This window comes from Belonocnema kinseyi, chromosome 2 (genome assembly GCF_010883055.1).
Source record: "Belonocnema kinseyi isolate 2016_QV_RU_SX_M_011 chromosome 2, B_treatae_v1, whole genome shotgun sequence".
In the NCBI taxonomy this organism is placed as follows: Eukaryota; Metazoa; Arthropoda; class Insecta; order Hymenoptera; family Cynipidae; genus Belonocnema; species Belonocnema kinseyi.
Window position 1 is genome coordinate 106649897 of NC_046658.1, and position 26567 is coordinate 106676463.

The 26567-nt window shown below is 28.8% G+C and overlaps 1 protein-coding gene across 2 annotated transcripts in view; it reads left to right on the forward strand.

Annotated features, from left to right (window-relative positions):
• LOC117168051 (RNA pseudouridylate synthase domain-containing protein 2-like) overlaps positions 1-26567 on the forward strand; it is a 485526-nt gene that overhangs the window by 444596 nt on the left and 14363 nt on the right. For both annotated transcript variants that reach the window (XM_033353396.1, XM_033353397.1), the window contains one exon: positions 11667-11754. In XM_033353396.1, the coding sequence (XP_033209287.1) occupies positions 11667-11754 (88 nt within the window). The remainder of the gene's footprint in view (positions 1-11666; positions 11755-26567) is intronic.

Here is a 26567-nt window from a genome sequence, read left to right on the forward strand (position 1 = left end):
TCCAAGGAGATTATGTTGAAAAATAAAAAAAAATTTACCCAAAAAAAATTGTTTTTATACTTCATTCTAAGGACTTATTGAACTACCCTCGTAATTAAAAAAATCTAAATCTGAGTGCTTAAAGTTATGATAGAATTTTTTAAGTTCAATCGATTTTTTTTAATTTAGTGCATTTTTCAAAGGGAAGTATTTTGCTGGTGATATTGGTGATATTGGTATTTTAAATTTGAAAAAGTTATTTACTATAGAAAAATATGAGAGATGTAAGAAAAAATTATTATTTTCCTTCAAATTGAGCTTAGAAATTGTTATTAAATTCTTTAGAATGGTGCTATTATTAATAAGGATAACTTTAGATGTGTAACAATTAAAAAATTGCATTTTCAAAATATGAAAAACATAAAAACAAGAAAAAAGTTAAAACTGAGAAAGGGATATGCTTACTTCTAAAATAAAATCACTAATTTTCATTCTTTGAAGCATTTCAAAAAATTGTATTTTTAATATACGATATGAAATTCTGCGTACACCCCCTCCCCTTCTTTCCGCGCCAAAAATCTTTACAAAACCTGTTAACCCTCCAGTGTGACGTAGTTTCTGAATAACTCCCAAACTGTAACTGTTTAAAAGTTTTTTTTGGTAACCATCCTAAACAATGTGCGGTTTGTTGTATAGACTAAAGTACCTTACAATCTTACTTATAAGGAATTTGGCTGGGCAATCTGTTTCTCCAAACAGAAATTAAGAAAATAGCTGAGAGGGTTGGAAGTTTCGCAGAGGGTTAGTTGTCAGTTTGATTTATGGCCTCAGAACGTGGCGTATGGGGTATCGGAAGTTTGTGCTAGGGTTGTACCATGCAATGCGTGCACCAAGTTAAAGCTTATCGCAAGAGAAGGAATCGCTCTAAAACTTTGAGAGCCTAAAATCATGTGTTTCTCCATATCTGTTTCTTTTTTTCTCTTCCTCTTTTTTACCTATCCTTTTTCTGTTTCTTCATCTATTTTCCCTCTTCCTGTCTTACTTGTTTCTTATGTTTCCGCTCTTTTTTACATTTTTCTTGCTTTCTTTTCTTCCTCTTCCTCTAGCCTTCCCTTCCTCTCTCTCTAGTCTTCCCTTCCTTTACATTTCCGTTTTACTGTTTGGCTAATCTATGCATCCCCCCTATTCTCACCTTCTCCAACTTTGCGTGTCTACTTGTCTCTCACTGGCTTACGCACACGGCATGCAAAATACTTCGCCACATGTCTTTACTAAAATCGATCGTTCGCTTCAGCAGTTCATCGTTAAAAGCCTCTGGTTTACTGCCATGTGCCTGGCTTATCCTATCCGAAGAGAATTGGATCTTGGCAGGAGGGTTCTATGTGGGGTAGAAACGAGTTCACCTTTTGTTTATGTGTGGTGTCTTGCGAGGGGAAACAATTCTGGTAATCCTCTAAACCGCTCGGTTATCCGATCTGGTAATCCAAGTAATCCAATGACATTAATTAATCCACTTGTAATCCAGAGAAATCTAATGGTAATTTATATGATTCGAAGTAATCAACTTGTGATATAGAGGAGTCAACTTGTAACACAGGGTAATCCAGTTCAATGCACTTCTAATCCAGTTAATTAAGTGTGATGCACTTGTAATCCAGAGTCATGCAATTTTTATAGAGATAATTCGGAGAATCGTAACCACTTGTAATTAGTTGGACTGCTCGGTCATCCGCACTGGTAATCAGAGGTAATCCGAAGAATCCGAAATAACCCACTCGTATTTCAGAGCAATCTAATTATAATCAATTTAATTCGAGGCAGTACAGGTATAGAATCGAGTAATCAGCTTGTAATCGGGAGTAGTCCAGTGTAATGTACTTGTAATTCACTTATAAGTTGGAGTTATCAACTTGTAATCTGGAGTAACTTAATGCAATACAATTATAATCCACGTATAAATCGAAGTTATTGACTTGTAATCTGGAGTAATATAATTCAATACACTTATAATCCAGATGTTACCTCGGAGTAATCCATTTGTAAATCAGATTGATGCATTTGTTATCCAGATAATTTGGAGAATCGTAACCACTAATCAACCGTTGGAACGCTTGGTCATCAAAACTAATAATCAAGGGTAATCCGAGTAATCCGTCTAATCCAACCGTAATTCAGAATAATCCAATTTTAATCAATAAATTTCTAACGCAGATTAATCCGCTTGTATCTGGAGTAGTCTAGAGTAATGGACTTGTACTCCAGGTAATTCGGAGCAGTTCACTTGTCATGCAGAGTATACCACGTAATACGAAATTATTCGGTAATCGATGTAATTCAATAAAATCCATGTAATTCGAGGTAATTTATATAGGTCAGGGCTCACCAAAAGGCAGCCATTGGCTGCATTGTCTGCCAGTGGCAGTCAAAAAACTAGGTCAAACTGGCCCTAATATATCTTGTCGTTCGACTGGTTTCTAGCCCTTCACGGTCATTATATCTCCCGCCGCGCCGGGCTTGGAAGACATTATCCTTTACAAAAATGAAATACAATTATAAAGAAAATATATCAGCGTTTGTTTTAATAATATAAAAATAAATATAAACGTTTTATTGAATAATATTTATATATTGCACACAATTGACACAATGTTTAATGATAAAATGTTTAGATGATATTGTTCAAATTTCTTTAATAAATATTTATTGAAATAAGCTATAGCTATAATATGACTATGTTATTTATTAATACTCAGTGATTAATAGGTAGTTACAAAATTAATAAGAAAAATTAATATAATGCTTGAAAGGTGGAAGAATTAAGCAATTACTATATTTTATTGCCAGTTTTATAATAATTACCGTAAATAAAAATATTTTTATATAAAAATGTGGCATATTTCATTATTTGTTGAATGAAATAATAAGAATAAGAAAAATTTAAATGGACAATTGTCAAATTCTACAACTCAAATTCTATTTTACTTGAACTATAAAAATTCAATTTGAATAGAAGGTAAACGTATTAAGATTAAGATAAATTTTTGTAATTAAAATATGAAGTATAGATTTCAGTGACAAGTATTTTTTATTCCAAAGCAGATTTATTTCTCTATATACATTTATTGTAAACGATTTTGGTCCTATTGCACGGGAAAAATTTCAATTCATTTTTGTTCTTATTTAATTTAATTTAATCAGTGAGTATAATTTTATGTAATACTATTGAAAAAGTATAATTATTATTGTTATTATTGAATATAATTAGTATTAGAAGTAATTATCAAAATGAAATGAATGTTTAAATCAAAAGTGCTATCAAATATAATAGATAAGCATACATTTGAATAAATATTAAAATAGCTACCTCCTCTTTAATTAAATTTAAATTCAATTTCAATTGAGTTTCAGTAACTTGCTTCTTGCATTTTAATATAAGATTTTATGCAAGCAAGAACTAGAAATAAAGACAGAAATCAACATTTAAACACACATAACAGAATGTTTTTAGTGGTATTAATTGCAATTTTCAATTTTAAGATTTCCAAAGAGAAGAAATTTTGAAAGTAAGTAACTTAAATTAAAGGATTTTTTATTGCAAATTATCAAAACCAAGAACTCTTGAATTTTAAAATAATGTCAATTGAACGATATGTAGTTTGCAAGAGTTACAATCGACACCTGCTCGATCTTGAAGATATTTAAACTGAAATCCTTATATTTTAATGATTTTAAAGATGAGTCAAAGTTATCAATTCTAAGAATTCCAAACTTAAGAAATTTCAAATGAAAATGGTGAAAATTATAGAATTTTTAATTATAAAACTAAAAACCTACCTAATTTGTAATTCTAAATTCTCAAAATAAAAAAATTTAATTTAAAAGATTGACAATTTAAATTTCGAAAAAGTACAAATGAAATCTCTTGAAATTTGAAGATTCATAAATTAAAATTGTTGACTTTTGATGATTTCGGAAGTCAAAAGTCAAGTTTTCAATTCTAACTGTTCTAAAAAGAAGAAAATTTGATATTAAATCATCAAAATTAAAGAATTTTTAATGAAGAGTTTAAAAAATTAAGAATTCATAAATTTGAATAGATTTATGATTCAATGGTCTACTCTCTAAATATGAATCAGTGAAATTTCACTGATTGTGAGTGAAATTTCACTGATACATATAGCCTTTCTACTGGAATTGTTTAAACTCTTAAATCGCCTGTATTCAAAATTTTTTGTATGAAAGTTTTGAAGTTTGAAAGTTTCTATTAAACAGTTGAACTAAAGTCACAGTAGCTTCAATCCGCTCTTCATTTAAAAGTAATACAATTTTTTAATAAAGCCAATACAAAATCTTTCCAGCAACTAAGGTAAATTATTTTTTAATTTTAACTCAAGGTTGGTGCAAAATAAAGGAGAACGATAAGAACGAAGAAAAAGATTTTGGCGACAGTCGTTTTTCTTTTTTTTTTATGAATTTTCATAAAAAATTTTTCAAATTTTTCCTCCATTTTAAAACTTTTATGACAGCTTCAATTTGCAGATAAATTTGATTCACTTTCTCAATTAAAAATAAAATTGAAATTGGAAATTAAATGTATTAGAAATTCGAGTAAAAAGGTTCAGACTCCCCGGCGTGAACGACGACGAGACGTAACTTACCGTGACCGTAACCCTTCGCTCGATTCCTGGAAAACGAAGAAAAAAAGGACAGAAAAAATTGTTGGCAGCCATGCACTTGTCATGGCAGCCAACACCTGCTTGAAGTGGCGAGCCCTGATATAGGTTATCCAAATACTTTTCCAGAATTTTTTTACAAATTTTTTTTGTTTTTTTTTTGTTGTGGAAATTTAATTTTCTTAACTTTCTTAGCTAAAAATTCTGTTAGTTACAGACACTTCGAAATTCTTTTATACAGACTCGATGACCATGCGTTCGAAATGTTTAAAATGCATTTTTCTCGAAAATGAGTCAAAATTGCGTCTTCTTAATTTTTCTCAGAAGACCTCTAATATGTACCTTTCATTGAGGAGAGTATCGATTGAAACAAAAAAAGCGGATCTAAAGGAGGTCCCCTTGTTAGCCAACGATTAGCAAGATTTTTCACGAATGCTAGATTGCTGAGAGATTTCCAAGAGTTCCTAACAAATTTTTTTCAAGGTTTCCCGTGCAATAAACTAACATTTCTTAGTGAGTAGCCCCTTGGAAGATTCCTTTTTCACCTTGTAGTTAAGAAAGAACTATTCTATAAGTAGGTTTCTGTATTCTATTCTTTAAATTGCACTGTAAAATTATTTGATTGAAACATGACCTGAGTATAACTGGCTTGAGAATGACCTTACTCCGTTTATGGACTGAAAGCGCAATGGCATGTTCATTTGTACAATCAAGGCGTGACTATCACTCATAAGTTGTGACTAAAGTTGTCGTTATCCGAATGGGTACGCGAAATCACTCATACAGAGATACACGTATGACTCTAGCACACGCCAGTCTTCCCTTCAACAGTTCAGTATCGATTATGTGTCGCCAAAATTTATATTTCCGCTATCGAAGAAAATAAAACAGACTTCAAAGTCTAGTTACACCAGATACATTCTCAAATTTTTAAAACAATAAGCAATTTAAGAGTTTAACGCATTTATTTTGTTTTTTAAATAAGAAATGACTCAGAGAAAACCTTTTTGAAAGGAACTTTTAAATAAAAACGCCGATTTTGACTCAAAAAAATTATATTTTTTTATTTAAACAAAAAAGCAATAAATTACTGTCGAGCGAGTGCATATCTCTATTAAATCGCTAAAGGAGCGTTTAACAAAAAGCAACTATCTGCCAAAAAATACTTTATAATTTTTTTATTTTTTCATTAAAAGATAAAGAATTTTTTTGTTATTTCTTAGATCTATGAAACTTTCAAAGGAACATCTTCAGGGTATCTACCTAACTGAAAATATTTTTTCATGGAAATATCAACTATTATACGTTTCGTTGAAAATATATGTTTTTTTTATCGAAGATTCAACATTTTGATTGAAAACTTAAACATTTTGTTGAAAATTCTGATTTCCTTGTTTGAAAATTTAATTTTGTTTACCTCAAGAAAAAAAAGGATCATGAATCTCTCGATTGTCATAATTGCAAATTTAAATTGTTTTTATACATTTTATCACATAATCTAATTCTGATTTGAGACTGGGGATTTCAGTGAAGAATAAAAATGTTTGCTTTAGACTAGAAATTCCAGTAAAGAATTGTAATTTTGAGAATGATGTATTTTACTTAAAAATATATCTTTTTTGGTAGAATGTTAATCTCCTTGGTTGAAAAATTATCGTTTTACTTAAAATTTCATTTCTTTTGTTGAAAATTAGTTGATCTATTAGTTAGTAGAACAATTTAACTATTCTATTATATTTTTGGTTGAAGATTATTTCTAAAAGAAATTTAATCTTATTGATTGAAAATGCATGACTTTGATTTAAAATTTTACTACCGTGAAACTCTTCAATAGCCCTCCCTTCTATAGCCCTTCCGAGAATTAATGTCTCGCCGCAGGTAGCTATAACGAGTGGCGCGGGGGCCACGATTGTCGTTCAGACGAGCAATCGAGTTTGAAAAAACAAAAGTGAAGTGGGCTATAAGGAGTTAGTTGACACCCGTCTTCAGCCCCAAAATCGGCGCTGTAGAAGAGTTTCACTGTATTTCTTTCAAAATTTATATCATTCGTTTCAAAATTGCTTTATTTTTACTGAAACATCAACTATGCTATTTCAAGTTCACAACTTACCTGTTTGAGGTGAAAATTCAACTATTTTATTGGAAATTCATCTATATTGGTAAAAAAGTAATCTTATTAGTTAGGACTTCCATTTTTCGTTGCAAAAATTCTTTATTAACTGGAAAATATAATTATTTTGTTGAAAATATTTTTGTTTGAAAATTTATTTTTAAACTTAAAATTTAACTGTTCTGTTTTTGGTTGAAAAATCTCGTTTTCTGTTTATATTTGGTCTTTTTTGTAGAAAATTATTCTTGGTGACTATTTCATCTGTTTATTTTTTTGGTTAAAATTGAACTATTCCTTTGTTGTGTGTGGAAAATCTATCTTTTTTTATTGAAATTTAATCTTCTTGTTTCAAAATTCATGTGTTTGGTTGAAATTTGAACTATTTCGTTAAAGATTTATTTTATTTAGTTGAAATTTTTTTTCAGAAAATGTAACTATTCTATTTTGACTTAAAAATTGATTTCGTTAGTAAAAAATCTAACTATTTTGATGAAAACTCGTTTTTTTATATTGAAAATCTATTTTTGGTTCAGAATTTATCTTTTTTTAGTTGAAAAATCATATACTTGATTAAAAATTGGTATTTACGTAGAAAATTCATATTTGGGGTTAAAAATTAATTCTTTTAGTTGAAGATTCATTACTGTGCTTAAAAGTTTATTCCTTTGATTGGAAATTATTTATTTTTCAATTGAAAATTTAGCTATTGCATGTTTGGTTGAAAATTCACCTTCTTTAGTTAAAAATTCAACTATTTAGTTGGAACTTCCTGTATTTTGTTGAAAGTTCTTCTTTTTCGTTAGAATATTAATCTTCTGGTTGAGAATAGATTTTTTTGGTTCAAAATTCATGTCTTTGGTTGAAAATTTAACTATTTTGTTGAGAATTAGTTGTTTTTTTTTGTTTAAAATAAAATTATTTTGGTTGGAAATTCATATTTTTTTGTTGAAAATTCAACATTTTGGGTGAGATTTTTCTTTTATTGCGACTGAAATATCTTTTTTGGTTGAAAATTCCTTCTATAAGGTTTGAAAATTAGTCTGTTTTAATTTCGAATTAAACTAATTTGTTAAAAATTCGTATTTTTAGTTTAATACGAGTGTTTTTGATTGAAGACAATAATATTTTCTGGAGGAAAAATTAACTGTTGAATTTTTCGTTGAGAATTAATTTTGTCATCAAAGATTCACTGTTTTGGTTGAAAACTGAACTATTTTGTTAAAAAATTCTGTTTCCTTGGTTGAAAGTGAATGGTTTTTTTTATCCTTTTGTGTTACAAATTCATGTATTTTACTTAAGTATTACATAATTTGTGGTTGGCTCGGGTTTAAGGTTGCTTTTACATCTAAAAAATTTATAAGATTTAGGGAGAATGAAAACATGGCCAGGGAAAGTAAGTGAGGCAAAGTCAGGGAATTTTGAAATTAGGCTTTTATGGCAACCCGGATACCTTAGAGTGCCTGAAAATAAAGTGGTATCTTCCTATTACTTTTTTTGGACTCTTGTTATATTCTTAGGGCACCTGTCGGGAAAGGCCATTCTCCAAGAGGTCGAGTGAACGTTTTACAGTCCTGACTTTATGCATCGAAAGGCCAACGACGGGATTGCGAAAGAACATATTGAAATCACTCTAAAAATCAGAGCCTATTGTATTTTTCTTCTGTGCAAAAAGTATTCATGGATTTTATTATAAGATACTTAATAATTCTAAAATTATTTAATCTTGCAGAATTGATTACATAATTTGGAACACCCAAGAAATGAACTCCTCTCTTCTCTTCACTTTTGTTCAAAATCAATGTTGATCCTAAAGGAGGTTAATTTAATTAAAACTGACATTTCAGCTTCAGAGTCTTGACAGATTAAAACGAAGATTGCTGCTGTCAAAAGTGACCTCTTTCTTAAAAATTATACTGATTTAAATCAACTTTGACGTCTATAATGTCAATATTATATTAGCGAATAATGTACCCATCGAAGCACCACATTTCACAAGCCATTGAGTTTATCTAATATATACTGTTAATTATATATGAAAGTAACGAGGTTCGGAAATTAATTGCAGATAAAAAAACAGTATTGCCATATAAAATCAATATTTACTGAATTGTGGCTAGTCAATTACAATGGCCCAATTAGGGTTTATTGAAATACATTACTTCAATTAGACAATATTGGCTTTGTGGTAGACCAAATCGACTCTCACGTCCCACATGAGGATCAAACAGATTTCATTCGGAACCATTATCACGCAACTAGTTTCACTCCTTAATTAATTTCGATTTATCGATCACTCATCAGCACTTATTAGCTTCACTGACAATAATCATGAAAATCTCATTTTCTCTCAGGATCTCCAAATTTTTTCTTCCAATTTCAGTATAATGCCTTTCGAAAAGTTCTAATGAAATGTTTTAATTTTCTTTAAGATCAAATAAAGTAAAAAACAAAAAAAAAAACAATTTATCATAAAAATATTGCTATATAAGTAAATACTCTAAAAGGTTTGAAATGCTTTGAAAATGTTAAAAGCGGATACATACGTTATGATTAAATATGACTGATTTTTGGAGAACAAAAATTTATTTTTTGAAACTTTTTCTGCGTACGGCATTGGAGTCGGCGGAGCTATACCTATTTTGAAGAATTTCATTGATTAGAAATAGGGATATATTTTATAGGAATGGCTGAGGAGCGTTACGATATTGGCTACTTTTTTTACTTCAACTTCATCTTGCGAAGTTCTCGAGAAAAATGATGAGAAAAGTCTGAAAATGTGACGGTATAAGCGTTGAAGTGTCAACTTTCAAATGAGCTCAAGACAGAAAAAAAATTCTGAGCAGTTTCGAAATTATAACAAATTCTGATTTTGGAATCTTGAACACTTCCAAAATTTGAAATTATATCATCTTACTCTTGTTCGATTGTACAATTTACAACATTCCAGTTTTAAATTGTCTACATTTTCTTGATACTACTTGATTGTTTAAACTTTCTAATTAGATAGGTTCATTTCCATTTTACAGCAACCAATTTTAAAAGCTCTCCAATTCAAAAAAATTATTTTCACGAATTCAAATTTCAGCCATACATTTATTTCAATTTTTAAGACTACATTTAGTAAATTATATTTTAAGCACCTATTTTAAATATTTCGCATATCTAATTGTGTATAAGTTTGAAACCTTTCCATTTCAAGCGCTTAAGATTGGACTTTCTTCAATTTTGTCTATTGAAATGAAATTCTTTAATTTTTTTTTGAATTCTTGTTGTTTTCATCTCTTGATGATGATGTTTTATAGGGTCTCAAAAACCCCATAAGTAAAAAATTAGGTTATGCGAGTTTTTGGCGTTTATTATAATTTTTTGCAGTATTTTACATACAGATTGTTTTTAATGCATTACATATTACTTTCTGCTGATAATTATATGTTCACCTGAATTATTTAAATAATTTGTGATTTTTTTTACCAATTTTTTCTTAGAATAGAGTAAGAAAGTCGCGTTTTTCAGAACTTTTGATCTAATTTTCAACTTATCAATCAGAGTGAGGTAATAATTAACTAATGTTGATAAACATAATTGATTATATAATTTAATATTATTTTCAATAATATTGTCTCTGAATAATGCTTGAAAGTTGCGGAATTTTCTGAAATATTTAACAGTTTGTCCACTTTTCACTCAGAGCGAGATAATAATTAATGCAATTTAAGAAACCTGATCGTTTAAACAAATTATTACTGTTTACAAAATTCTTCTTTTAAATAATTGCTAGAATATTGTGGTTTTACTAAAGACGAAAGACAGAAACAATATTTACTACAAGTGGTAACAAAGTACCGGAAGCAATTTCCTCTACTGCAGTAAGTCTACCTTGTCCCGTGAGATGTTATAATAAATTAATGATTTGATTTAGACATTTGTAATCTCTATATATGTATATTATCATCTTTGACAATGTATTTTCTACAGGGTAGAAGAAACTGCAATTGTATAGAATTTTTCAATTATTGCATTAATTATTCATTAACATGAACCATTCCAACATGTCCAATCTTTCAATATTTAAATTTTTTGCTTATTTCGAAAAGTCCTTCACCTTGACCTTTTTACCTACACAAGCGTATATCGTTGAGTAAACCTGAGTGCATACGTAAGTGAGTGTAGAGTTTTAAAAAATATGTAGAAAAAATAGAAAAAATTAGTCGAACTAGGCGAGGTGCGTCTACCAAAGAAGATTTTGTAGCCTACTATGTCGTTAATTAAGTCGTTCAAATCTTTTCCTCCCATACTTTCCCTCCTCGCACTTACCCCTCACCTCCTTCCACAACTTCTTCCTCCACTAATCATTTTCCTAGCTAACACTCATCGTCCTTTGCTACCTCTCATTTTTATTCACTTCCCTTACTTTCCATCACTTACTCTCCTTTCTACTTCCCCTCCATCCACTTCTTCTACTCAATCTCATTTCCCTTACTTCCCCTCTTCTCATTTTCACTCATTTCTAATAACTTCTCCTACTGTCCTTTCCCTCATTTTCTCTCATTGCTCTCTTCTGATTTTTCCTAACTTCCTCTACTTTCGCTTCTACTACTACTACTTCTCATTTTCCCTACTTCAAATACTTATTCTCTTCTCACTTCCCCTAATCCCCATGCCCTCATTTTCCATTACTTCCCCTACTTTCCTTTCTCTCATTTCCCCTCACTTACCCTACTTTCCCGTTTTCCATTATTCATCACTTCTCCTCATGTACCCTCACTTCCCCTAATGCACCTACACTTTTACAACAAAAATAAATTGAATATATGGAATTTTGTGTGTGAGTGTGTTTAAGGTACAATGAATGTAAGCCTTATGGAACAAAGCCACTTAAGCTGGTTACGATTGGTGTGTTACAGACACGAGGTGCCTGTCACCTCGGAGCCGATCACGGTGATACACATGGACGAGGACGTCGTCGTGGTCAACAAGCCCGCCTCCATCCCTGTAAGTGGTGTACTGCCAGGACTGTACTGCCAAATATGTCTTGCTTCTTCTGAATTTTTTTGTTGCTCTTTCTATTTCTAATTTTCTGCATCTCTTTCTCTAACGCCTAACGCATGGTTCTTATTTTTCAACTATTGTGTATGCATTAATAATAATAATAATAATAATAATTTTAATTTTAATAAAATAATAATAATAAGGAGGAGCCTCGGTGGCTCAGTTGGTTAGACACTCGGACTTCACCTCAGAGGTCCGGGGTTTTCGATCCCTGAGCCGGTACCTCTAGAAATTTTTCAATGTATCTTTACCGAGGTTCTGGGGGTTCGGAACCCACCTTAAGCTGTAGGTCCCCTCATCGTGTACTTGACTGCAACCCAGTCCGTCAATGATGGGGTAAAAACCAGGCTTTGTCCAATATGTCTGGGCAGACTGCTCTCATCAGATCACTTGATTGCATTATAAAAATGCGTCCGTGACTGATGATATATACCGGGACAGCCCAGTGCAAAATGATCAAATAAGAACCAACTCTAACCAAAAATGCCTTCGACATATTGGGCAGTATAAGCCTGTGACAACATTTCGCCACAGAATTTTTTTTTAATAATAATAATAATAATAATAAGTCGTCGCCCTAGACCTAGAGTTATACTACGCCATGTCCACTTTTTGAACATTTTTAAAATTATTATTTTATTGCTCAGTAAGTGTTAAACTTTGCTATTAAATCAATTTCCCCCCGAAATTTATTCTCTAAGCTATTGAAATTGTTAATTAAAATAGTGAAGTTAATTAAAATTTGAAATTATATTACGCCATGTTCTTTTTTGGTTTGTTTTAATTGAAAAAATGGCAACTTCGTAGAGCATATTTTATATTCATAACTTAACTTTAACTTGCGAAATGACAAGTTTCAAAAATATGTTTAACCTTTAAAGTAGAGGTGAGTGGAGCCAAACGGGTACTTGCTTTAAAAATGATAAACCGTGTCAACTTGAATTTTTTAATAAAAGTGGCCCCGTGGTCCTGAGTTTATAGATAGACTTTCGTAGCATTCTGTATGACATGGCGTATTTTACGACGTAAAAAGTGTTTTCGGATGTCAATAGTTTTTTCCGACGCTTTTGGAAAATTGGGTTTTGCTTTCGTATATCATCGTCCATTATGATTAAGGTATATTCATTTCACGTAAAAAAGTTGCTGAACATGAATGTATTGTTACATTTTGATTTTCTGATTATTTTAAATGTTTTCCGGATACCAATATACAAAATTGACATTTTTTCTTTCTTCATAGATTGTAGTCAAGTGTCAACTAAGAGACTCCTTTTTAATAATAATTGATTAAAAAAGCAACGTAAATCAAAATCATTAGTAACATTTTTTAGCCAACTATATTCTCGACCGAACCATACCTAATACGTTTTCAAACAAAAATATTTTCGAATCGGTGTAGCCGTATTCTCTCCTAACCATCGGAATATTACTCGAAAGTTAATAATTTGGGAATCACCCATTCGATTCAAGGTATGCAATACAATAGAATAATTTAAACTATCATTTTGTTCAAGTTTTTATTTAAAATATACATTGAAAACAGTTGAATTTAAAAATATTTTGTTCACAGAGCGTACTGTAATTTAAAGAAAAAATTAATTTCTTAATTTCACATTACGCCATATTCGATCCTGAATTATGTTGTAGGCTCGGTTTTAAGAAATTATTATCAGTTTGTGTTTAAGTTTATTTAAACTTAATGTTCCTAACTTCAATCTTGAAATCTTAAAAAATATACAATCTGTTGTACATTGTGGAAATTCTTTTTCAATAACTTCGAAAATCTTTTGAAATGTGTATCCTCTTATAACCTTTAAAAATCGTTAAACATATTTAAATGCCTTTGTTCGAAATCTGCGGAAATGTGTGCACAATTTAGAAAAATTGGGTTACCTTTTTTTTAATCTTTTCAAATAGTGCCTTTAAATTAATTTTTCAAAGTAAAAAATCATTAAAAAATGTTCCAAGAATCTCACAGAATTCTTTTCAATATAAAAAAATTTTAAAAAGTCCTTAAAAGCTTTAAAATCGTTTCAAGTGTTTTAAAATCTTTTTAAATATTATCTTAAAACAAAGTTTTAAAAATAAAAATCATTTTAAACTTTCCGAGGAATTTGAAGACATTTTTTTAAATTTTCTTTCAACCTTTCCAAAACTAAGTTGAAAAAAAATTATCTTAAAAAATAATTGTGTTTTCTTTTTTCAAACGGAATTCATTTTGTGTACAATAGTTTTAAGGAAATTGTAAATAAAAAACAATTAACCGAATACAAAAAAGCAATTATGTTGATATTTTAAAAATGTAACTTGATACAGAAATTTTTTTCTCAAGTATTATTTTATATTATTAATTTTAATCGAAAACAGGGCTTGCAAAAATTTGAAGGAATTTTTGAGACAATAGAAAACTCTTTTAATTTTTGAAACTTTAAATACGTTTAATCCCTCTGTAGTAGCTAAAAGTGATAATTTTTTAAATGATGGATTATCCTGATAGGATACATCAATTGTTACTTCTTCCTCAAAAACTGATTTCAAAACATGATTTTTCCACCTGTACCTGCCCTATTATATTATTTAAATTGAAAAAAAATGATTACATTTAAACAAAAATTTTATGTAACATTCCTCGAACCTTCCCTTCTCCCTAAAAGCGTTACGTAATATATGGACGATCCCTAACTTACGATCCCCTTATCTCAATTAACATAAATTTAATCTAAGTTTTAATCCGTGTGCATCCATGGATGAAATGTTTGACCTATTTTCCATTAGTAACAAGCCTAATCACATAAAAATGACTTTTATTGCGTATTTCGCGCGGATATTGCGTGTTAAGCACCTTCTTTGTTTTTCCAACTCTGTTCTTTCTTTTTTTATCTTCCTAGGTATTTGATAATATTACAAACAGCTGGGGCTCTTTTATTAATCTTGTGGTGTTCTGATAAAAAAAAAAAATTCCACAACAGATGGATTTTTATACTCAGCATTTTATAACTTGAGAAGAAAAAAGAATGGAATTTTGCGAGATAAACATTAAAACTGTCAATTTGGTTAAGTAGAAACTTGTCTTTTAGAGAGTATTAGGTGGTACGTGTTTTAGTATTTTGCAACAAAAATGTCTGCGAAGTTATGCGTATTTCAATGTTATGTTTGTTTTCTTAAAAAACCAAAGATTTTTCTATCAACCTCTATATTTTTTTATTTGAATTGAGATATTTATAATTTTCTTTCTGATTCTAGTATTGTATATGGGCTTCTTTTGAAATCAGTGGGGAAACTTAAAAATGGTTCAAATTTAACAAAATGGCATTTTTTCTGAAAAAATTCAAGTCATCGTTCTCAAAAAAACCACGCTTATATTTTTTGCCATTTTTTTTCTACTTTCATAGGGAAGACATCTTCTGAACTTTATACAGGGAATTTTTCTTGCAAACAACGACAGATACGTACACATTTAAAAATAAAAGTTCTTATGCATAAAAAAGCTCTGTAAAATATACTTCTTGCTCTTTTATATTATATTACATCGCTTACAAGAAAAATTAAAAGATAACATTCGTAGAAAAAAACAACTTTCCGACCTGAATAATAGTTTAGTCTGCATAAGGCTGATAGGATACTCTCTTCTATTAGCAGAAACTTCTTAAAAATATTGGAACAAATAAAAAAGGTGGATTTTCCAGAAAATATTCTTTTTTTCAAAATTTTGAATAAAAAATAAGAAAGATGTTCTGGGAAACCCAATCTTTCAACTTTTTTCCCATAGTTTCTCACAATTTCTACTCATATAAGGAATATTTTGTATCAGATTTATGCGGGCTTTACCATTTTTAAGGCCGAGACCATTTTTTCGTCCCACATAAAACTAATAAAATATCTTCGTTCTGAAAGTAGAAATAAGGGTTTGTCCATATATTACGTAAGACGTTTTTCTGTTGTTTGAATAAAGACGAAAATAATATTTTTATCAAGTTGAAAAGGACACAGCGATATAAACAAAAGAAAAAATTATTACGTAATATATGGACGATCCCTAACATTTTGTTAATTTTAAACCTTTTTTAAATTTCCTGGCGGGATTTCAAATGAAGCCAATAAACGCTATTAGAAGAAAAGTAAAACGATAAATATCTCAATTAAGTAAAAAGTTATAGAGGTTTGAATACAAAATTGAGTTTTTTTAACGAAGCAGAAATTCAAATTTTTTCCCGAAATAAAAGAAAAAGTTATCGCCTAATTTCTTGATTAAAAAATACTATTAAAAAATCACTGTGCAAGTTTTTGTGCCAAAAATTCGACTTTTCAAAGTTTTTAAATTTTCATTTCTAAAATTTTAACTATCCCATCTTGTGAAATACAGAATGATTTTTATCATGGTGCCATGTAACCCTAAGTTTTGTTCGTTATGAAAATAATATCAAGGTGGATATTAATATCCTTAAAATTATGACTTTCAGACAAATTTGGGATTAAAAAGTCAAATTCATCTCTAAAAATCTGTTTAAATGATGAAACTTTCAGGAAATATTACTTAATATTACTTACTCGAAATTTCAAAATAAAGAAGCTTTTTAAACTTTCATGGAAAGTTTTAAGAGAATAAAAAATTGTTCTAGAAATTCCTGAGAAAATTTCTTATCATTTTTCATTTTGAGAAACTAATTTTAAGAGAATATCAAAAACAATTTTTTAAACATCTCATATGACTTCCTGGAAAATTAAAAAAGAATGTAGAAGATTGTTAAGCATACTTTTTTAATTTTCAAGGATTACAAAATTTAAAAAAAAAATTGGAGTAAGTTGTAGAAGTATTTAGAAGTTTTAAAAAGATTCAAAAATAATCTTATTCCTAATAAATGTCAGCAAATTTCAAACGTAGATGTTTTAAGATTCCGAACAAAAAATGTGGAAAGGTTGTTCCAAGAGAATCAACCAACTTTCTTAAGAATCCAGGAAAAATTCTAAATTATATTTTATTTTTAAAAATAAATTATAAATATTACTTAAAAAGGTTTTAAAATATTACCAAAACAGTCAAAAAAAGATCAGAAAGGTTTTCAAACAATTTAGGGAAAATTCGGATCAGTTTAAAAGATAATTTTGAAGTTTTGGAATAATTTTAAAAATAGTTTAAAGTTTGCGAACATTTCCAAAAATTTAAATCAATATATAGATTTTTAATGATTTCGAAATTTAATTTTTTAAAGGAATTCAAATTCTTTCAAATTTTTATTCAAATTTGTATTCAAATTTTATTCAAATTTTTATTCAAGATGATAAAAAAATGCCTGGAATGATTTTTCATGCCTTAGTCAATTTTTTTAATATTGAAATTTTTTGAAAATTTAAGAAATAATTTGATTCAGTTAAAAGACATTTATGCTCTTTAAAAATTTTAGAGATTCAGAATATTTTAAAACCTTGAAGCATTTCCGGAAGTTGATATAATATTTTTAAATTCCTTCCAAACTTCTACAAGCCCTAAATATTTTTGAACTGACTTGAATTTTTCCTATAATTTGATTCGAAATTTACATTTTGCATTAAAATATATTTTTCTACTCAAATTATAATTTTATTCGTTTTTTTTCGGGATTGAAAAATCTTTTTTATTGAAAATTCATCGTTTTAGTTGAATATTGCGGTTTCAATATCAATTTTCCGTTTAGAATTCATCTTTTTGTTTAAAAATTCAACTATTTAGTTAAAAAGTAAATTTTTTGTTGTAATTTTGATTTGAGATATCTGAAATGGTCATAAATGTTTTTAGATTTCCTGAAGAATCTTAGGAAGATTATATGTATATAACCTTAAAAACAAATAATCATATAAACTTAAGAAATTAATAGTTATTCGAAATTTGATTAACAATAATTTTTTTTCTTGAAATCGAAAAATTTGACGCATGTGATTGACGATATTAGTATAACAATTAGGGAACTAAAGACTTTCATTTAAAAAATGTATGTCTTTTTTCATTTTTTAAAACTATTTTTGTAAAACAAAATTTTTTGTCAACAAGGTAATTTATATTTCCTGACAATTTCATAATATAAAAAAATTTAGGGATAAATTTGACATATTAATCACAACTTTCTCATAAAATCGCAACTGTACCAGATTGGACTGTTAAAATTGTAGAAATGAAACTTAAAAAAAAATAGAAATTCAAATATTCGACGTAAAAATCCCTGTGAAGTTGTACCCCCGATATTAAAAATTAAATTTTTTTTTAGAGTTCTGAGTACACATCTTCAATAGTCCCGGAGTTCTTTATATGTTTTAGCGATAGTTCTGACAACTAAAGCATTGTAAGCCGATTTTTCGAAAACCGGGGCTAACTTCACACTTCACCCCACTTTTGCAAAAGTGAACTTTTTGGGAGTTCCGGGTAGATTAAACATAGTTCTCAAGTTCCTGATAATTCTTAAAAATATTTCCGGCTAATATCACCTAAAAACCTTTTATAAACAAAAAGTAGCTAGCTGCCCACTTTTGACAAATTTTTGAACAAACAATTTTTGACAAATTCGTTTGAATTATCCAAAAGTTCTTTATAGTTCGTTATAGACCCACCAACAAGAATTCTACAAAAAAGTCCTAAAACATTTTTCGATCAAGTCAAAATTAGAAGTACTATGGCTCTTTTAAGAAAAACCAAAATTTTGGAATTCAAAACTTTGAGTTCCAAGAGTTCTGATCAGAGTACTGGAACACTCAATATGAGGTCTACGAAAAAGTCTCACAACGGAGATGTGGACTTCTTAATCAGAGCTCTACAAAAAAGTGATACAGCACTTTTCGATCAAGTCAACATTCGAAGAAGTGCGGCACTTTTAGTAAAAACCAGAAATTTGGAATTCCAAAATGTTGAGATTTCTAAGAGTTCTGATCAGTGTTCTGGACTTCTTCATGAGAACCCTACCAGAAAGCGTTATAGCACTTTTTTGTAGAACTCTCCTTAAGAAGTCCAGAACTTCGATCAGAACTCTCAGAACTCTCAACATTTTGGAATTCCCAAATTTTGGTTTTTCTTTAAAGAATCATAGTTCTTCTGATTTTTACTTGATTGAAAAGTGTTATGGGACTTTTTTTGTAGAATTCCTGTCAGTGGGTCCAGAACTCTAAATAGAACTTTTGGAATCATGCAAGAACAAGTTAAATTTATTTAAAGTAGGGGGCTAGTTACTTTTTTCGAAAAACGGGTTTTTGGTAATATAAGCAGGAACTCTGCTTAAACATTGTCAGGAACTCTAAAACTATGTTTAATCTACGCGGAACTGACAGGGATGACATAAAACCTTCCATAACGATTTTTAAATATCTCTATCAAAATCTGGAGAAAATAGGGAATCATTTTCTCCCAAAAAGAGAAATTTCCTACTTGAAAGGATCTATGATTAATCAAATTGTGAATTAATAACATGCTAATTATCATTTATTTAATTTACGAGTAAATAATTAGCATGAGAATCTGTATTATTACGAAAAAAAAAGTTTAACTGTATACAAAACGTGCACAAATTTAATTTAAATAAAATTAGTTATTTTCTTCATTCACTTTCATAGTTTCAATTTCTCGGAATTAATAACAGCGAATTAAGCCACAGAAGGTGTTAATTGAAATTAAATTTGCTTTCTCTTTCATATATTTAATTTATTCTCTCAAATTTAATCTTTCTCTATCGGAAAAAATAAAATAAAATTGGGTCAAATAAGGAACGAAGTAGCGGATCGAGCTCTTTAATTAAGTCTCTTGAAATTTTCTCGGATGTTGTGTTTTATTTTTCTCTTTAATACAGTAAAATGATGCGTTTCTTTTTAATACCATGGGAGCAGACTCTTGATTATTTCCTCCAGAGAAGTTTAAATGCAATTTCCTTTGACAAGATTTCTCAGCGGAGGATGCAATTAAAAATTACTAGAGTGCTGAAATTATGTAGAGTCCTTCGATCAAAAGCTCTTCTCTAAAAAGTGTTCTTAAATAATTTATGCAAGATTTTCATAATAACTTTTAATTGTTTTGTTTTGTATTCCCCTCTCCCTTTTGTTCCGTAAGGTGTAATATTTTTTGCTCGATATACCAATCAATTCACACCGGAAACAAGATTTCAGGGTATTTCAAAAGATTGAAAGGGATTAAAAAAGTTTTAGGATCTTTAAAACTATTTGAAAGGGCTACGGGAGGTTCTATAGATTCCAAATGGTTAAAAAAGATTTTAAGGATTTGAAGAAATTACCTAGTACAATATCAGAGGTAATTTTAATTTTCAAAGGATTTTACAAGATTTTCGGGAACTTCAGGGAGTTTAATCAGATTTCTAGGAACTTGAGGAATTTCAAAAGATTCGGATTTAAAAGGATTTTGGAAAGTTAATTTCTGAATATCATAAAGGATTTTTAAGAGATTTCAAGATCACCCTTGAAAGATTTTAATGGGTTTTAAGGAATTTCTACAGCTTTCAAAGGAAAGGGTAATTACGGGATTTTAAAGATTTCAAGGATTTTCGATCTTTCTAAAGGGTTTTTAGGAATTTTAAGAAATTTAAAAATAATCCAATAAATATCAAAGGATTTTATGCGACACCGAAGTATTTTTATGAAATATGAAGGATTTCGAAGTAATTTAGAGGACTTTAGAGGTTTTAATGTCTTTTAAATGATTTTAGTGGATTTCAATAGGGATTTTAAGAGATTCGTAAATATTCCCAGGGATCAAATAAATTTCAAACAATTTTAAAGTGTTTTTAAAGATTTCTAAATAATTCATGGTATTTCCAGGATTTTAACTGATTTGTAGGATGTTTAGGGATTTTCACGGCATTTAAAGGATTATTAAGAGTTTTTATGGGATTTTGAAGATTTTAAGTGATTTCAAGTATTTTCATAGGTTTTAAAGGATTTTGAAGAATTTCCATGGAGCTCAATAGTTTTAAAGGGATCTTAAGAGTGGAATTCAACGGATCCAACAAAAATTTCACATGCTTTGGAAAATGTTAGGGATTTAAAATATTTTCAGAGCAAATCACAGGATTTTAAAGGATTGATCGTTTTTCTGAATTTGTTACTTTAAAATAATAATTATAATAATTTAATATTGCATTTACTGTCGCAGTTATTGAAATTAAGAATTTATGAAATTCACGAAAATGAAAGAGTCGCGTGCAGGTGCTTCAAAATTTAGATTTACGAGTTTTTTCAGGTTTTTCCATAACAATTTTTTTTTTAATTATAGCCATATTTTATGATTTCCATTCCAGAAAAATTAGGGACTTTTAAGGGAAGGGGAAAAATATTCTAAGGAAGAATTATTAAATTAAGTAAATATAATTACATTCTGCTTTTAATAATTTTAAGAAATATAGAAATCATTTTTGAGAATCTTGGGTTTTCGAACTCGTAATCCAGAGTAATGCGAGTCATGAAGCAATCCAGTGTAATCCACTGTGAACCACTTGTAATCCTGGATAATTCACCTGTATTATATAGTAAACCAGATGTAAAACCTATAATCCTACCTAATTCATTTGTAATTAGCAGTGATCCACTTGAAACCCTTGGTAATTTGAAATTATCCGTAGGAAGCCAAGTAATCTAGTAATTCATTGTAATCTATTTGTAATCTGAAGTTATCTGATGCCATTCAAGTAATCCTGGTTAAATATACTTATACCGTAGTGAATCCATTTTTTAATCTAGGTAATCCACGTGTAACCCGTTGTAATCCATTTCTAATACGTGGTACTCCACCTAGACTCAGGAGGAATCCTAGGTGTTTCTCCTGTAATACTAGATAATCCACTGGTAATTCTAGGTAATCTTCTTGAAATCTGTAGGAATCCTTTTGGAATGTGAAGTAATCTGAAGCAATACAAGTATTCCGGGTAATACCAGTAGTCAAGTGTAATCCACTTGAATTTCTCGGCCATCCGCTTTCAATTCGGAATAATTCTATTAATTAGGGTTGACCCTAGATTATCTACTTGTAATTCTAGGTAATCCACTTGTCATTCAGAGTAATCTATTTCAAATCCGCAGTAATCCGCGTCAATCTGATTAATCCTACGGAATCGTCTCGTATTTTTAGGTAGTTAACTTTTGATCCTAAATAATCCACTTGTAATATGCGGTTGTCTGCTTGGATTCAGGATTAAATCAGAGTAATTAAATTGTAATCCCAAGTATTCCGTTTATAATCCATTGTAATCCACTGGCAATCCTAGAAAATCTACTTGTAATTCGAAGCTATCCGGAATAAACTAGACTGATCCGAGTAGTCCAGTAGAATCGAAGTTTAATCCGCTTAATCCACTCTGATTTCAGAGTAAGTTCATTAATTCGGCGTAAATATAGTTAAACCACATGTCATTCTACATAATCCTCTTATAATTTGCAGTAATGCATTTGTAATCTGAGGTAATGTGTAATAATCCAAGTCATCCTAGGTTATCCCCTTGAAATACGCGGTCTGCTTGGATTCTGAACTAAATCATACTAATTTACTTGTAATCCTAAGTATGCAGCTTGTAATCCGAAATAATCCACTGGTATTCCTAAATAATTCACTGGCAAACCTTGGTAATCTACTTGTAGTGCGAAGCAATCCATAGTAAACTAGAGTATTGGAATAATTCAGTGTAATCCACTTGTAATCCATTCTAAATCCACTTTTTATTCGGGATAATTGAATTAATCTGGCCTAATCATACATAAGCAACTTGTAGTTTCAGATATTCCGCTTATAATTTGCAGTAATCCATTTGTTATCTGAAGTAATGCGGAATAATCCTAGTAATCCTACGCAATCCACTTGTAATTCGAAGTAATACCCTGATAGCTACAGAAATAAATATTTTTTCAATTTTTTCATCCTTGAAGCCGTTTTCATTTAAATATTTTTCATTTTTAAATAGTTTGACTTTTCAAATCGTCAGTTACAAATTTTTGAATTTTGTGATATATATTCAAAAATGGTTGAATTATGAATTGTTTGATTTAGCACTTATTTATAGTTCGAAATTGTTAAAATTTAAGTTTCTTCAATTTGAAATTATCTAATTTTGAAGAGTTAATCTGAAACTTTTCAATTTTGTACATTTTTAATGAAAAATCAGGCAACTATTAAGTCTTTCCTTTTCAATTGCACAATTTCTAGCGATTTCAATTTTCAACTAAACAATCTTTATACTTTTTTCATACATGTTATTCAATCGTGAAAGCTTTCAGTTTGATATTTTCCACTCCTAAGCTTAGTTATCTAATAATTTTTATTTAATAAATAAATGTTTTCAATTTAAAAGAGATCTACATTTAAAGCTTTCATTAATAAAAAACTGTACAAAGTTAAACAAGCTGAATTTAAAATCAAACATATTTAAATCTAAAATTATTGAATTTTGAACTTATTAAATTCTAAGACTTTTAATTTAAAATGTTTGATTTTAGTTCGCTTTATTTGAAATTGTTAATTTAAAGACCAATAATGATGTATTGACAGTAGTATTTCAAAAATGGTTCAAATTCATTTTTCCGGGCTTTCAAGATCTATAAATGGCCTGCGCATTTTATTACATTTTTGCAATATTTGAAATTGCTAAATTGGTGGAACACTGTTCGAATTTGTTGTAGGTTTATGGTTTTCCAAACGTGATTGGTTTGGGTAAATGTATCCATATCTTCTATAAGCAGAAGCGCTTTTCTTTTAGAAAATATCCAGAAACACTTAGGTCAAATGAGTTGTATTTTGTCAAAACGATTGCTTTTTTCTGGAATGGCGAGAAGAAATTACTTGTATTTCTTTCGAAAAATGCTCTTACAACTCTTTTCGACCATTTGCTCTTCCTCCTTCAGGTCGTTCACTTCCTGCTTGTCCCCTGAGACAATCTTCCGCCAAGAACTCCCATTTCTAATATTGTACAGATAGCACAGGAATGTTCCAATTGCTTTCAGATAAAAAGCAAATATTAACTGAGACAAAAAGTATTAAAAAATTTTTTTCATTCTCGAAAGGTACTAACTTAATAAAAAGACAGGGGGCCGAAGGGGTTAAACCACTGTTGTAATCTAGTATGCACTGCTATGTAATCCCATTTAATCCCTTGTAATCTTTTGTACTTCCATGTAATCTTTGAAATCCCTTGTATTCACTGTAGTCTTGTGTAATCCAATGTAATCTCGTGTAATCCCTTGTATTCCCAAAATGTCGAACTTTTTAAATCACCGTTAAGCACGCGATTAAGCGTTTTTTTAGCACTGACCAAGAATAGCTAAAATAAAAGTGCGTTTTAAATATTGCATAACACCAAATAATTGAATTTTTCTACATACAACGTATATATTTTTAACAAAAAATAAAACATTTAAGTTTTTAGTTACAAAAAGTAATTTCAGTTTTTTAAAAAACGAGTTTTCAACCAAATAGTTGAATTTTCAAACTTGGGTGGATATTTGACAACAGAATAATTTTTAGCAAAATAGTTCGACCTTTACCAAGTATATTTGAATTTTTAACAAAAAAAATGAATTTTTAACCAAGAAGATTAATTTTATATCAAAGACGACGAATTCTCAAGAAAATACGTGAAATATGATTTTTTTTTTTTTACTAAAAAAGTTAAATTTCAACAAAATAGTTTTTTTTAATCAGTATAATTATCAATAGAGTAATCAAATATTTAACTAAAAGAGATGATGTGTAAACCAACAATATATACAAATTTTCAATTACAAATTATTAACTTCAAATTAAAAAAGATTACTTTTACCGACAGATGAATTTTTTATCCTTAAGGACGAATTTCCTATCCAAAAAAAGAAATGTTCAATAAAATAGTTAAATTTTCTGCCCGAAAATATGAATTTTTTATGAAAAAAGGTTATTTTCAACAGAATGGTTAAGTTTTCAACCAAATAATTAAACTTTGAATTGAAAAACAGAATTTTCTTAAAGAAATATAATAAATGATAATAAAAAGAATTAATATTCAACCGAAAATAGTTGGATATTCTTATTGGGTTCAATTAATTCAGAACAAAAATATTAATTACTTAATAGTGGTACCTTTATAGGCTTTAAGTCCCTTACTATTTTTGTATCGCTAAATTATTATTGAATTTTTTCGTTTCAAATATTCCATGACATTCGAAGAATATACTGCATTTCTCAACACAAAAATTTAATAGGTATGAAAAACTTGATTACAACAAATTAAAAAATTTAAACATTATTTGTTTATTCTACCTTGTCAAAAAACAGATTTCTGAAAAAAAGTTTCTTTATGATTTTAAGAATCAAAATAATATTATTAATAACGTTATTTCAAATAGAAAACATAATTTAAAATTTAAAATATTCAAGACATAGAAAAAATATTTATCTTAGTAATGTTTTTTGCAACTGAATTTTCTCTTACTATTACTACTTAACTATTTTTGAAAAATGCTGAAATTGTAACAAGTGATGGCCTTTTTTTTCGGATAATATTTTATACACTTCGACAATTAAAAATGATAAATCTAAATTTTTCTATGGCTGAAACCGTTAAGTCAATTCTTTGTTAAATAATTTTGTTGATAAATAAATATATTTGAAGATTATTCACTTATTTTCAGAAGTGGAAACAGTACAGTTTTAGGGGAATATTTTTCCTGAAAAAATAACTCGTGATGTATTACTATTCTACCATTTTTGAAAAATCGGTAAGAAGCGACGTTAAGAAAAAACTGAATTACGAAAAATATGTTTAGGATAATTATATTTTGAAAGTCTTCAGTTTGTTTCATACATAATTATATTTTTCCTTTTATAATACATGAATGATAATATCATTTTAATTCATAAAATCGTAGACAATTTTTTCCAGACATCTCATTTTGGCACGAAAACAAATTTAAGAAAGAAATTAAGTATCAGTTAATTTTTTGGAACTATTTTGAGGTTAAATTTCTACGCAGTCCCTGATATTATTAGTGAATTTATTATTATTATTAATCTTTTGAAATTTCATGTAATCCCGTGTTATTTTGTGTAATCCAATATGTAATGTTATGTAATATGATGTAATCTTATATAATCCCGTGTAATCTTCACTAATTCCATATAACCTTATATAATCTCCTGTAATCTACTGCAATATTATTTAAATCCTGTCATATTGTAATATAGTGTACACGAAAAATCGAAGCGGTTCATCCCTCCTTGTAGTGAAGCGTTTTTCGAGTTGAAAATTTTCGCTAATTCAGTTTTAGAAAGAGGTGTACATATGTATGAAAATATATTGAAGTAGATGCTTTCAACAGCTGGTTGGCTGTAAAGTATATTTAACCGTAAGTGTAACGTCGTTTATGCACCAATAAACATATTAGTCATTGATTACGCAAGGCAATTTCCACTTTTGCTAAATTAAGTACGATTAAAAAAAGTATTGTGAATCATATTATTTATTTGTATAATCTACTCATTGAGATTAAAATGTAATTATTTTGTTGAAATTTCAACCACTTTGTTAGAAAGTAATTTTTTAATTAAAATTTCTTTCTTTTTAGTAGCAAAGTATTATATTTTTTATGAAGAAATAATCTCTTTTTATTAAAAATTTTACTTTTTGCTTGAAAATTTAATTATTTTGTTCAAAATTCATCTCTTTTGGTTGAAATTAATTTCTTTTTGTTTGAAACATTTAAATTCAAATATTTTAGTGGAAATTTAATTTTTTGATGAAAAATTACCTTTTTTTGTTGCAGATTTAATTATT